The 13,653-nt window shown below is 43.9% G+C and overlaps 1 protein-coding gene across 13 annotated transcripts in view; it reads right to left on the bottom strand.

Moving 5' to 3' along the window:
- The window catches only part of TRAF7 (TNF receptor associated factor 7), a 194,732-nt gene that overhangs the window by 62,810 nt on the left and 118,269 nt on the right, over nt 1-13,653 (bottom strand). For all 13 annotated transcript variants that reach the window (XR_014969659.1, XR_014969660.1, XM_085629421.1 and 10 more), the window contains 2 exons: nt 10,509-10,548; nt 10,004-10,120 (listed from right to left, as the gene is read on the bottom strand). Coding sequence is in view for 11 of the 13 variants with exons in the window: in XM_085629421.1 (XP_085485547.1) it covers nt 10,004-10,120; nt 10,509-10,548 (157 nt within the window). In the remaining 2 variants the exon portion in view is untranslated. The remainder of the gene's footprint in view (nt 1-10,003; nt 10,121-10,508; nt 10,549-13,653) is intronic.

The raw sequence follows: 13,653 nt of genomic DNA, 5'->3' as shown, positions 1-13,653 counted from the left end.
GGACGAGGATTTTTCGTCGAAGGTCGAACTGGAATGATTCGAAGCCGGAGCACGAAGTATTACATCCGAGCCCGATGGCGGAAAAAAACAATCTGAGGATGGAGCCGAAGCCTATGCGCAGTACGGACCGAAGGAGGAGTCACCAAACTCGTGACTTCCAAAGACTGTCCAAGAAGAAAAACAAAATGCAAACATCCGGGCCCAACACCAGATGGCGATCTATGCACAGTGTATAATCTGCAGCTCATATGCCACGAACAAAGTGTTTTATAATGCTGGGCCTGAAGCCCCGCAGAGCATAAAACAGTCTGACCCAGAACCATGGATTGGTTAATATTATCTATATCAGTCCCCAGCCTCTCTTCCCATTTTTTGCCATGTTTTTCTAAATCATCCGATTTAGATGCTATCAATTCACTGTAGATTCCCTTAATGGTACAACCGTCCCCATTACTAATGACGTCCATGATTTTAAGACTTCCAAATCCATTAGAACCACCCAGCTTTTTACTAAGGAAACTGCTAATTTGCAGATATTTAAAAAAATTCCTGGTATCTATACTAAATTTGTCCTGAATTTCCTTAAATTGGTAAAAACCTTCCGAACGTATTAAATCCCCAATTCTCATAAGACCATGTTTAGCCCAACCCGCCATAATTTGATCTGAGAAGATTTCTGGCAGCGAAGGGTTGCCAAATAACTGAGTATAGAAATTCATTCGACCCAAACCAAACTTCTTCTTAAAGGCATTCCAGATTTTAAAGGCTGCCAACAAAGTTTTGAATTTGGTTCTCTTAAAGTAACTAGGCTCGCTAAATTTCAAAAAGCAATTTTCTGCATCTGCCCCCAAAAGTAACCTATATACGTCTGGGATCCTATATTCCATAGCAGGATCTAAATATTTGCCACCAAGCATCTCGCACATATATTGAAAGGCTGCGGCCCAGTAATAATATTTAAAATCTGGGACTGCCCAGCCCCCTCTATCCAGAGGGAGAGTCAAAGCGTAGGGCCCTCCTTGTTTTGCTGTGCGCTCAAATGAATCGATTGGCCATATTATCTAAAACAATGAGCGATTTCTTCTCAAATTCTAAGGGTATTGCCCTAAACAAATACAGTATTTTTGGTAAAGTTACCATCTTAATCACGTTGCAACGGCCAACCAGTGACAGGTGCAGGTTATGAAATCTATCGAGGTCTGTTTTAGCCTTCTGGACTACAGGGTCAATATTTACATCAACTAACTTGTCCAAATCTGGGGTTATGATAATCCCCAGATAGACCGCTGAGTCGATCATGAGTGGGTCAGAGCGGCTAATTGTGCTATTAACTACTATCCGAGTCTTCTGTTTATTCAGGGCATATCCCGATATTTCGCCAAAAGCCAAGGCTATCTCCTCTACTGCAGTTATAGCCGCTAAGGGATTAGGAGTAACCAAAGCTACATCGTCCGCATATGCGAGGACCTTTGTAGCTAGCCCTTGATAAATCATAGGCAAAATTTCTGAAGAAGAGTCGAATTGCCGAATTAAAGGATTTATATATATCGCAAAAAGAAGGGGTGAGCAAGGACAGCCCTGCCTGGTGCCTCGTTTCATCCCAAAAGGTGAAGTGTATTTCCCATTGATTTTAAGGCGGGCAGTTGGAGCTCTATATAAACTGCTGATGGCTTTCATAAATCCTTGCCCTAGCCCAAACCAGCTCATTGCCTCCCATAAATAATCCCGGGAGACCCTATCAAAGGCTTTCTCTGCATCCAGAAGCACCATAGCCCTAGGGTCTCCTGAGACTTCTGCTGCATCAAATAATGTTATTACCCTGCAGATATGCTGGGTGGTCCCTCTCCCCGGGATAAAACCATGTTGAAACGGATTAATTACTCTTCCAATAATGGTATTGAGTCTATTTGCAAGAGCTTTAGACAGGATCTTTACATAAGCATTTATAAGAGTGATTGGCCAATACGAGCCTGGGTCCTGGGGTGGTTTACCCTTTTTTAGGATTACTATAATATCTGCACCTGACCAAGAAACGGGGACTGAGCCCCCCAATTGTGCAAGTTGTATTATTTCAACCAAATATGGTCCAATTTCTTCCAGAAATATTTTATACAATTCCAAAGGAATCTGGTCAGGTCCCGCCGCCTTACCAGAAGGAAGGTTTTTCAGCGCGCAGTAAATCTCCTCTTGGCTCAAGATAGCTTCGAGTTTCATACTATCCTCGTGCTCAATTCCACGCAGTGGTACTTTATTGAGATATTCATGGATTAACTTTGTCTGTCCCTGGGGGCCGGCATCATAAAGCCGTTGGTAAAAAAGTCGAAATACTTCCTGAATCTTGCAAGGGTCTGTTACTATCTTCCCATGTACATCTCTGATCTCCTTTATCTCGCTCAATACCCATTTTTGTCTAAGTCTAACTGCCAGCATGTGGCCAACCCGTTCGTTAAATTCGCGGCAATGTTCCTTTTTAGCTAAAAAGAGCTCGGCTGCTTTTTCGGCAGCACGATTTCCAATTCCAGCCTTAGCCCAGGCAAGCCTGAGCAGAACATCTTCCGTTGCTGAACCTGAGTTTAAGGCTACCACCAGCTCCTTCTCAATACTAGCTAGATTTTTATATAGCGCTTCCACCCTATGTGCCTCCTTCGCCTGTCGGGACACACTAAAACCGATTGTCTCCCCACGTAGACCAGCTTTAAAGGCGTCCCAGACAATCCCGGCGCTAGCGCTATATCTATTTATATCCCAAAAGGTCTTTATCCAGCCTTTCATATGGGAGATATAACCCGAATCTGAGAATAGCCCTCTTTCGAAAGTCCAAGTCCGTTCAGCCCGCCCGCCTTTTGTAAATATTAAAGTAAGGACACGAGGATTATGATCAGATAGTATCCTAGGATACTTCTCTATTTTAGCCCGATACACCAAGGATTGTGCCACAAAAAAATAGTCAAGTCTATAGACTGACTGATGTGGGGCGGAGAAGAAAGTGCTACCAGGATCCTGGGGATTTAGCTGTTGCCATATATCTACCAGTCTGTGATTTCTTACTATATTTGTTAAGGCCTTAAAAACCTTCTTTTTACGACCAACATATAAATCACCAGTATTACTCCACAGCCCACCAAGCCCGTTGATATTAAAATCACCACACAATAACAGTGGGGTGGGCCAATTCTCTAACTCGTCATCTAAGTGCTCCAGGGCCTCTGAATCGTCAGCGGTGGAGCTGTACAAGGAACAGAGAGTAAAATGCTCCCCAGCAAATACACAGTGTACTACCACCCACCTTCCCCACCTATCTGAAATCTTCTTTTTGATGATTATATCCTTCCTACGAGTAAGAATAGCGACCCCTCTTGTCTTAGTCCCTTGTTTAGTAGCCCCCAACAAACGAAATCCTAGTTGTTCTAGGATCCCTTCTCTGCTCTATATTTTCCTAACTGAGGTTGAGTGGTCGTTTTCGAGCAGGTTCCAAAACGATTTTCTATATGAGGTTGAGGTTTTGTAACCAAGATACTAATTTATGCTTTTATTTCGAGTCTAATGGCATTCATATGATCTTTTCTAGTACTATTCTATATTTGTTTGTACACTTTTCGTTTTTCATCATGGGATGTGGGCTTTGGATGGTCAAAATGAACAAGGGGCTTTTCTGTGTAAACATAATAGGGTTCCACAAAGTGTACACTTTAGTGTCCTGCTGTTCTGTTTCAGAGTTAGTAGCCAGAATGTGCAGCACATTTCAGCAAACTGAAAACAAACCCAGTGTCAGTATTAATACTGCTGCACAGAAATGTCCAGTTTTTCTTTGGTATGTAACATACATAATCAGGACAATGAGAATTGGTTTCAGGGAAAATACAAATCACCAAAGAGACCTTCAGTGACACTTTAGGTAGAGGTTGTATGAGAATATTCCATGCCCAGAGAGACGAAAACCAAAAAAGTATTCTATCTGTTCCAGCCCTGCTCTTTGCTATGCCAAACATCATACAATATTCTCAACTCAAGATAAGAAAAGATATCTGAAATTGGTATCAAAGGCACATGGAATTGTTGTTTTCAGGCCGACGTTATGAGTGACTCAGGCTATCCCTACCTGCTTATGGCTGATACAAACAATTTAGAGATTACAGTAGATAAATCGTATTCTAAACCCAAACTTTTACATGGTCTGAATATGCACAGTGTGTAAATCTACAACAGTTTCTCCTAGCAAAACATCATCGTTGATCTTATTACTTATTTTTGTAATGTTGCTGTGTTTTCAACAATCTAGTAATACTTTGGGCTAAAAGGCATCCACTAAAGCATGTAGTTACATTGGACAGGCCAGTTACTGCTTGCTTGCAACATCATCTCGGGTGATCATCAGGAAGCTAGCTGTATCAAACAAGGCTTTACTTTTACAAGGTTTAGAAGTTATATTATTTTGTCTATTCCAGCAGGAAAGGGTTCAAGATGGGTGCTGCAGTAGTAACTTCAGTAATCGTACCAACTGATTTAGAGTATGGTTGCCAGGTTGGCAGTGAAGATTTTCAATATTGATACATTTGATTTTAATCAACCTTGGTTTGTAAGTTATGGAAATGGTGGTTGTACCGGTGGAAACTGAACAGAGAAATCTACAGCAATATCGGAGACCATAAGGGGACATAAAATAGCACGCCTGCAGCAAAATACACTACTGCTATTATCAAGTTGATTCTGTCGACAACCAGGGAAAAGTGTCACTTTGCAGCCAGTACCAGAAATAAACAGTTTCACTGTATCAGCAACGTACAATCCTAACCTTTCCATATGCCCCAGATTCACCTGCAGAAGAAAAATTACTTCTAGACTATTTTACCAATCAAGGTCCAGACGTCCATTGGCATACATGGGGTTTCAAGACACCAGTGGAAAAACCCAGACATCAAACTTGTCAAGTCTAGTTATGCCTCTCACCATTAATTGAGAACCATATGGACACTCTTGCACTGGACATTTTGGATGTGCTGAGCACCTTCTTGCCACCCCATTGTCTCCTTCCTTCTCATTAGCAAGTTCAGCAAAAAAGTGGTCACACATCAAGTTCAGACTTTTGTGGAAACCCATGACACCCCAATGACAAGGAAAAGACCTGAGGCCTCCCTGGCCAGAACAGAGGACAGCTACATAATTTAATTGACATCCATTATGTCATATATATTCTGCATAACCGGTCAGCGGTATCGTCCAGTGGATCACATCTTCTAAGTGGAGAGGGATAAAAGGTTCAGAACTCAAATGAATTCAGTCATTTTTCATGAACCAGTCCAACAGGGTAGAATCTAAATTCCTCCTTCTCGTCACAACTGGTCACATTCAGTATTCCACAGTGATCTGTTCTTCTGCCAACAGGTCACAGTAGTCGTGTGTATACCAGTGTCTGGCTAAAGAGGGCCACTTCTTAGTTTTAAGTGAGGTACTACACCAAACCACCAAAACAAGAGGCCTTAAATTACAGAGAATCAGGAATTAGGCTGCAAGATTATATTCGTACTTGAGGACACACACATCATCATCACTCCACTTTGAAAGAACTACATTGAGTACTGTTTGAAATCAGGAACGAAGTATAAGAAAAATGCACAACTGACAAGGCCTGCAATACCTTAGGCAATTGACCCTCCAAAGCTTTCCTAGTTGCAACTTGAAATCAAGCAGCACCAGGTAGCTCCAGATAGATAAAGTTCCCCATTGCTGATTTGAAAAGCATTACAAATGCAATAGGTCTCGCCTTTGATTAAGTTAAAGCCATTTGCTTTGCTAATGGTATTGTATAGCAAAGCAAATGGCTTTAACTTAATGAAAGGCGAGACCTATTGCATTTTTGATGCTTGTTCCTATTGGTCACGGTTACAGGGTCCAGGTCCTGAACGCATATTTTACACGATATACGGGACACACAACTTAGTTTTCAAATATAAGTCAGGAACGTGAGACGCGAACAACGAGGTCGAAAAGAGAAGCAATGAATAAAAAAAGTTTAAGCGCATCAACTTGGGGATGCTAAGTTGCGTGCTGATGATCTAAAGCTGTGGCATGAAGGTCCCAAATTGAGGTAAGTCCCATGCTATTCACATCTGAGAATCAGAGGGGATTCCACAGTCACAAAGAAGGTCTGGGGACGCGCACAAATGAAGACTGCAGGCTGAGCTGAGACACGGCTTCGTAATCCGTATTGATTCCAAGAAGCCCTCTGCATGGCGAGACAGAGCAAGCGCTGCTTTCGCCAGGCCGAGACCTAAAGATCAATCCGTGTTTTCTCTGCTAAAGACATGAATATAGGGTCGAATAGGGACCGTTTCTAAGTCAGTTGTGACAGGAAAGCCCAGAACCGGAAAGAGTCATCAATGAGTGGTTGGAATAGACTCTGGGTGGGGAGGTGTGTTGTTGTATGTTACACTCCCTGGGACATACACACTAGCCGAGGAGGAAGAAGCCCCCACAGCCTTCATGGAGGGAGAGGGGCTGAGGCCAAACAGGGCAGTTCGGAGCTATCTGACCTGTGCTCATCCTCCCCGTGTTCTGCATTTCAGCAGGAGGAAGAGTGAGAGTGAAATAAAGAGAGTGGGTGAAAGAGCTAGAGAAAGAAAGAGAGTGGGTGAAAGAGAGCTAGAGAAAGAAAGAGAGAGACAGCAAAAGAGAGAGGAAGAGAGAGACAGCAAAAGAGAGCAAAAGAGGGAGAGCAAGAGAGAGAAACACAGAGAGAGAGAAACAGAGAGGAAGAGAGAGAGAAAAACCGAGAGAGAGAGAAACAGAGGAAGAGAGATAAAGAGAGAGAAAGGGAGAAAGAGACAGAGAGAGGGAGAAAGAGCAAGAGATGGAGACAGTAGCGAGAGAAAGAAATAGAGACGGGAGAGAGAGAAAGAAATAGAGACAGAAGAGAGAGAAAAAGAAAGAAAAAGAGACAGAGGGGGAAGAGAGGGAGAAAGAGGAAGAGAGAGAGGGACACAGAGGGGATGGAGAGAAAGAGCAAGAGAGAGAGAGAAAGTGAGAGGGAGAGATAAAGAAGGAGATACAGAATGAAAGAGAGGGAGCGAGAGAGGGGGAAGAGAGAGGGAGAAAGAGCAAAAAATGGAGACGGGGCGAGAGAAAGAAATAGAGAGAGGAGAGAGAAAGAGAAAGAAAAGAGACAGAGGGGGAAGAGAGGGAGAAAGAAAGAGAGAGACGGGACACAGAGAGGGGAGGGCGGAGAGCGAGAGCAAGAGAGAGAAAGTGAGAGGGAGAGGAAAAGAGGAAGAGATAAAGAAGGAGATATAGAATGAAAGAGAGAGGGAGCGAGAAAGAGAAAGAGGGAGGGAGAGAGAGAACGAGAGAGAGAGAGGGTAGAAAGAGAGCAGTTGCAGAGAGAGAGAGAGGGAAGGGAGAGAGGTACAGAGAAAGTAAGAGATGCCAGCCGGGTTCCAAGCCTGGACGGATTCTGAGTTCTAGAAATGACTCAATTGAGTCTGATACTCAACTTTGCATCAACCCATCAACAAAGAGTTGTTTGTGGAGTGCCCCAAATAGTAAACAGATTCAGGGGGTCTGACCCCACTGTAGATAACGGTGTGCAGCTGGTAACTCCGCCCCAAGGGGATGCAGTGTTTTGCCAGTGTGGTTTTACCACGCTATGCCTAGTTTCAGGTATTCAAATGGGAGATATCGCGAGAACAGCAGGTGTTTCTCCCGTTCCAGGGGGCACAATTTCGGATTGTGCAGCCCTGGGCCCCATGCCCACGTGGTTCACAGCAGTTCTGAATAGCTAATAGACTCCTCACCTTTACTCCGTGCCCCTGAGCAGAGTTCAGGCTCCTGTTCCTCGCTCGCTATTTCAGTCAGACCGCGGGCTGCCACTTCTTATTTGTTGTAGGCTTGTCTTTAGGTTTTTAAGGATCCAGGTAAAAAAGAATCTGTGGGGCCCACTTCTTACGTTTATGTCTGGTGGCACGAGCACCTGACTCAAAGTATGAAAAAATCATCCTAGATTTTATACAGCATCTGCTGCCCTCTAGTGGCATTTTGAGCTCCCTCATCATTAATAATACACAAATTACGGCCCACCTTTATAAATCTATAATTAGATTTTTAAGCAAGTGACTATGGAAAAGTGTGGGGGCGGATGGATAATGCTGCCCTGACTCTCCCCTGTGATGGCCCTGCCCGGCTACAATCTTCATTCAGCACTCGCAAATCAGAGACTGGGTTCATAGACAATAACTCACTGTGCAGAGCTATGCTTTGCCCCTACTTTTCCCTCAATGCACCAGAGCAAAGTTTGGCTTCCTCCCCGCGTGTTGTGACTCCGAGCAGACGCCTACTCCTCACTCCCTGTTAAAGAGCCAGCCCTGGCTCCGACCAGTCACTCACCCAGGAGCAGAGCTCAGTCTCTGTCTCCCTACTCGCCCCAGAGCTCATGGCTACCAAGAGACAGCAGAGTGTGTAAACCCCCTTCTCAATCACTGCTCCAAAGCAGAGCTGAATTCCTACTCCTCACCCATGTGTACACCGAGAAGGGGCCTGTCCCCTCTGAGGAGCCGCTCAAAGGCTGAGACTGCCTCGCCGAGCAGCCGGCCAGGCAGGCAGCTGCTTTCACCGGAGGAGAGACGCTGTCCTCACCGACACTCGAGGAGGCCAGAGAGTGGGGTTAGGGTGTCACTCAGACTCAGGACAGAGCTCAGCTCCTCCCTCTTGCTAGAGACGGGCTTTATAAGAGCTGCAAAAGAGATGCGAGACAGGGCAGAGGCACACACAGCAAGCACCCCCCTGGGGCTCCCCAGGTATGTGTATATCCATGCAAGAGATACTGAGCGCCTAACCTGTGCTCGTGAAGACCAGAATGGAATGGTCTAGACCTGGCCACTGTCACGGTGCCGCTACAGCTCAAAGAAGCTCCGGTTACACCATTAGGCGCCCTCACCCTTCCTTAACCCCCCCATCGGTGCCACTGTGAATGCATTAGACGAAACCCTACCCTTCCAAACAACGCACAATCAAGTTTAAAAAAATGTGTATATATACACGTTTCCTGCGGGGAAAAAAATGCCAAGTCCGGAACACTTCTTTCTAAAGTAGCTGCTGCGCTCTACAAGCGGTCTCATTCACGAATGGGGAAAGAAGTGCAGTAGCTAATAATTAAAGGAGTGTGTGAACTGCCCCAAGTAAAAGATCAAAGCCCGCAGGGCGTGGATAAAAGGAGACAGGGTGGCAAAAATCAGCGAGTGACATGCCTTCGGTGCCATCATCGCACTGCCTTTGGCATAATTCGTGACGCAAAACGACGTGCACGGATCAAATCCTAAGGCGGAGCTGGGTCGAGGCTTCTGGAATCGTATTGATTCCAAGAAGCCTCTGCATGGCAGAGCAGCACATGCGCTGCTTTCACCAGGCCGAGACCTGAAAAGAACGCAGAATAGAGATAACTATCAAGTAACCAGGTGCACACTGAATGCAAGGTCTAAAAGCTCTGTCCATTCCTTGCTCATTCAACAAAAAAAAAAACACACTCAAGAAGACCTTCTCAAAAAAGGCCTGCCTTGAACACTCATGCTTCTTGGACAATGTTCTACTTCAGTATAGACACTGGTCACTTCAAACATTTGATGCTCTTCGTTCAGAAAGTAAAACATGCAATCAAAGACACAGAAATGTCTATCTCCATCTCTGAAGAGGCACAACATTCGATAAACACTGGTGAGATCTAAATCCTGGGCAAGCCTGTCGGAGGGGTGAGTGGGAAGTCTGTTTAACAAGTCTAAATAAGTAGTCATGAGGCTATGTGCTAGCATTCTATTAACCATCTGAATAAATAAATGAATGGCCTACTTAAAACCTCAGAAGCTTTATTTCTGCTTCCGATAAATGTTTCAATAAGCAACGACATTACATTTGTAGAGAATCATGGAGGCCTAATATGTTCTGTTGATGCATCTCCGATACTGACGGAAAACAAGCACTTACCCACCCACAGGGTATGCTTCACACCACATTTGCCTACCTTGATTGCTTTGAGTGAGCCGCTGAAGAGCATGTTGTGGGAAGACACCAGCGTGCAGACAGGGTTGTCGTGGGCTCGTATAGTGTTCACCTTTAGAAGGGACGGGATGTCCCAAACCTACAAAAACACGAGTGACAGAAAAATATGGAAAAGGTGATCTAAACATCAACATGCTTGAACATTGAGGCTTTAGACACCCCAACAGTCTGAAGAAAGTGATAATGTATAAAAGGTGGACTATCGCATTACTGGTAACAAAATAAATACTTGGAGACTGAAACTACTGCATACTCTAGTAAACGTTGTACTTTAAGAGGGCCAGTGATCACAACCTTCTTCTAGTGGTAGGAATTTGTGCATAATTTAGAGTGTTCAGAGGCAAAGATCGTTTTGCAAATTAAACAAACTTTCAGGCATTTTACGTGTAAGCCAGGACTGTAACAGCTAGGTAGCTCAGACTTAAATACTTCTAAATACTTTTCCTGACAGGGACAGTCATACTCACAATAATGGTGCAGTCTGCAGAGCCGCTGTACAACTTGTTCCTAGAAGAGGGAAAGTAGGAAAAGCTCAGTGTCAGTCATGCAGCAATCTTACTTTGTGACAATCATTCTCGATGAGACCCCTTAAAGCACATACTCGTGGGAAACATTACTAGCAGTGCTGGTGCACGGACTTCGTTAACTTTATTTCAAGCCCCTACCAGTCACATTGTATTCAGAAGAGCGCCACCTTGTAAGTGGTACTGGTTTAAAGTGCAATAAACAATATTCCCATGATGCATGGCTCCACCCCACAGCCATTTGCTGCATGTACCACCCACCAATTTTTTGTAGTTAACTGCTGATCAGTACAACATTTTTAATGTGTTGGATGTGGGGCACCGAGGGCCACCATGAATTGATGGAACCCAATAATGTAAGCTATAGACGTTATTATGATGATTGGGCTACATACATAGTCTTAGTTTTGCATACATACCCCTACTTCCCCTCTACACCACTGTGCCAAACTGGCACAGCGGGTATCCAAGTCCATTTTCTGATGTTGTGCAGCACAAAATCCTAGCGGTCAGCCTCTTTGATGTGTGCAGAACCAGATCTCCAGTTATTTTTCCAAGTGTCCTTATGGCCCTAATCCTGTGCAGCAAACACCTCCCACTATCCTGCACATACATAGTTAGACCATTTCCTTGGGCGTTTGTACAATTAGTGGTTACTGGGATGGGTCTATAGTGGGTACTGTCATTTATTACCACAAGAAGACTCATTCAGCAGAGCTGATACATACACCCCTCCTTGCTGAAAACTCCGTTCTAAACCGGGAAATACCAAATACTGTGAAATACCCCAGGGCTCCAGGGTTTTTCCCATCATCATTAATCTCTACACAAATCCTCGCAGATTCATTCTTGCAGAGAGCAGCATCTTGATCTACCAATACGCAGATGATTCCCAACACTACAAAAGATATTTTCACTTAAAAACATACAGAGAAAACGCAAATCCTTCCTCAAACTAAATTTCACGAAGACTGAATTCTTTCTGTTTGCCACTCAACAACCCCAGATCCAAGCATAGCTCTCCCTAAATTTACCATGCTTCCCCTCCCTACTGACAGAACATGCGACATCGCTGGAATTTGCCCTTGACAAAGACTTCTCATTTAAGCAACACACCGCAAGGAAGACCAAGGGAGCTTCATTCCAACTATTTCTCTAGAAAAAAGTGAAGCTGCATCTCCTGGAAGATTACTTCTAGAAGATTTCTTTTGCAAGATTACTTTAGCCTAAATCCTTACCCATCTGGACTGAGGCAATGTTCTGGCCAGCGGATGCCCCAATACAACCCTAACACTCCTTAAAGGTATCCTACACACAGTGGCATGCCTAATCAAGGACTCGAAGATACTGGACCACACCACCCCATGTTAAAAGACCTAACTTGCTCCAGTTTCCAGCCCGGATCACTGTCAAGATGAGAATGTCCTTAAGGAGAATCCAGTTTGTCTGGCAAAAACCTAGCCACCTCTGAGACAACACTAGACCAGGATCCTGGATATCACCAGCCTGGATACAATAACGAAAACACAAGACCTCTGTGTTACCACTAGCAGAATCTGAAACAGCATCCCTATCAACATAAGAACAGCACCAACTCTCCCACAATTTAGGAAAAAAAGCTTACGACATCTCTTCATGGAGCACTAGGACTGACCCGACAGTCTACTCTTGAGCTTCACCCAATAACTGCATCTTCCCAGGAGCCATGCCCCAAATTCAGGGCTAACTAAAACACATCCACAAACTAGAAAGATCTTGCTCACCTCCTCAAGTTCCAGCGAGAGCTTGCAAACATGCCATCAGAACACAAGTGTAAATATTACCTGCAAACTTTAGTCTAGACCAACAATAAAGGCAAATTGATCTTCATTGCACTCAAGCAAACCTCTTTATGCCCCTATTCGCGTCTCCCAATCAATACAGAAATCCACTAGCACTAACCAATATTTGTGGAGAATAATAACCCCATCAGATAAACATGGTCAGTGCAAACACAAATAAGGTCAAGTCATGCATTTCATCATACTGAATGCCAAAATGGCACACAGGCTCCGCCAACATCACCACCACCTCACAAGTCGTTGTATATGGTGCTGCATCATTCTTTTCTCTATATTTAAGGAAATATAACAACTCCAACTTCTTCTGCATTGTAAATTCATCTCTATTGATGGCAGCTGTCTCCGTCTCCTTCAAGACTAAACAGCTCCTAACTTCTCAAAAAAAAAAAAAAACACACAACACAGATGACCTCTCCTCCACTACCAAACATGCTCTGCAATTAGTAACCTTTCTTACTCAAGGAACATCCTAGACAGGAGAGTCTCAATCCAGCTCTAGGATAACAATCATCAGTATCAACTGCTTCACAACTACTAATCCAGGTTTCGATCCCCTGTTGAGTGATTTCTAGAGCAACATTGACTTCATGGATGATTTCAGAGAACCCTGTCTCCTAGGTAGTTGTCTGACACACTCAGGAGATTTTTGACAGGGTAAGACATAAGGTGTATAAGCATCTATCTCCTCCAATTAGAACTTCTACGACACTGTCCTCGCCTGGTTACATCTATTCTATCAAACAGAAAACAGTGTTTCCAAATAGACTCATCTAGAACACCGTCATCACATGAGGACTACCCCACATTTCTATACATATTCCATGCGTTTAACTCCTACAAAGAAGCCTTGGGGCCCCCTACTGGCACAAAAAACAAATAGAACTATCAATATGCTGATGTCCCTTAAGTATACTTTGGTGTGGTCAAGGAATGACAGCGATCACCAGAGTATATCTATTGAGAATATCCAAAAATACGTCCACTTTTTTTTTTAACTAAAACTAACTGCAAACTCATATACCTCACCACTTCCAGCCAAGCTTGAATCTAAGCCAGTTTGTCAGACATGAATCTTGAAGGCTTTCCCCTCTGCATCACACTGAGTAAAATTACGGAGAACTCGGAGTAAAATCACAGAGAAATCTGATGGAAATCACAGACTCTAAACCGATCTTAAAGTGAAGAAAAAAAGCCTGAACCTATTCTAATGAAGCACAAGCCTTCTTGTTGCCAAACAAAACAGGGAC

The sequence above is a fragment of the Triturus cristatus genome, chromosome 10 (assembly GCF_964204655.1).
Source record: "Triturus cristatus chromosome 10, aTriCri1.1, whole genome shotgun sequence".
NCBI classification, from domain to species: domain Eukaryota; kingdom Metazoa; phylum Chordata; class Amphibia; order Caudata; family Salamandridae; genus Triturus; species Triturus cristatus.
Note: the sequence above shows the minus strand (reverse complement) of the source record. Positions and strands in the feature narration are given on the sequence as shown.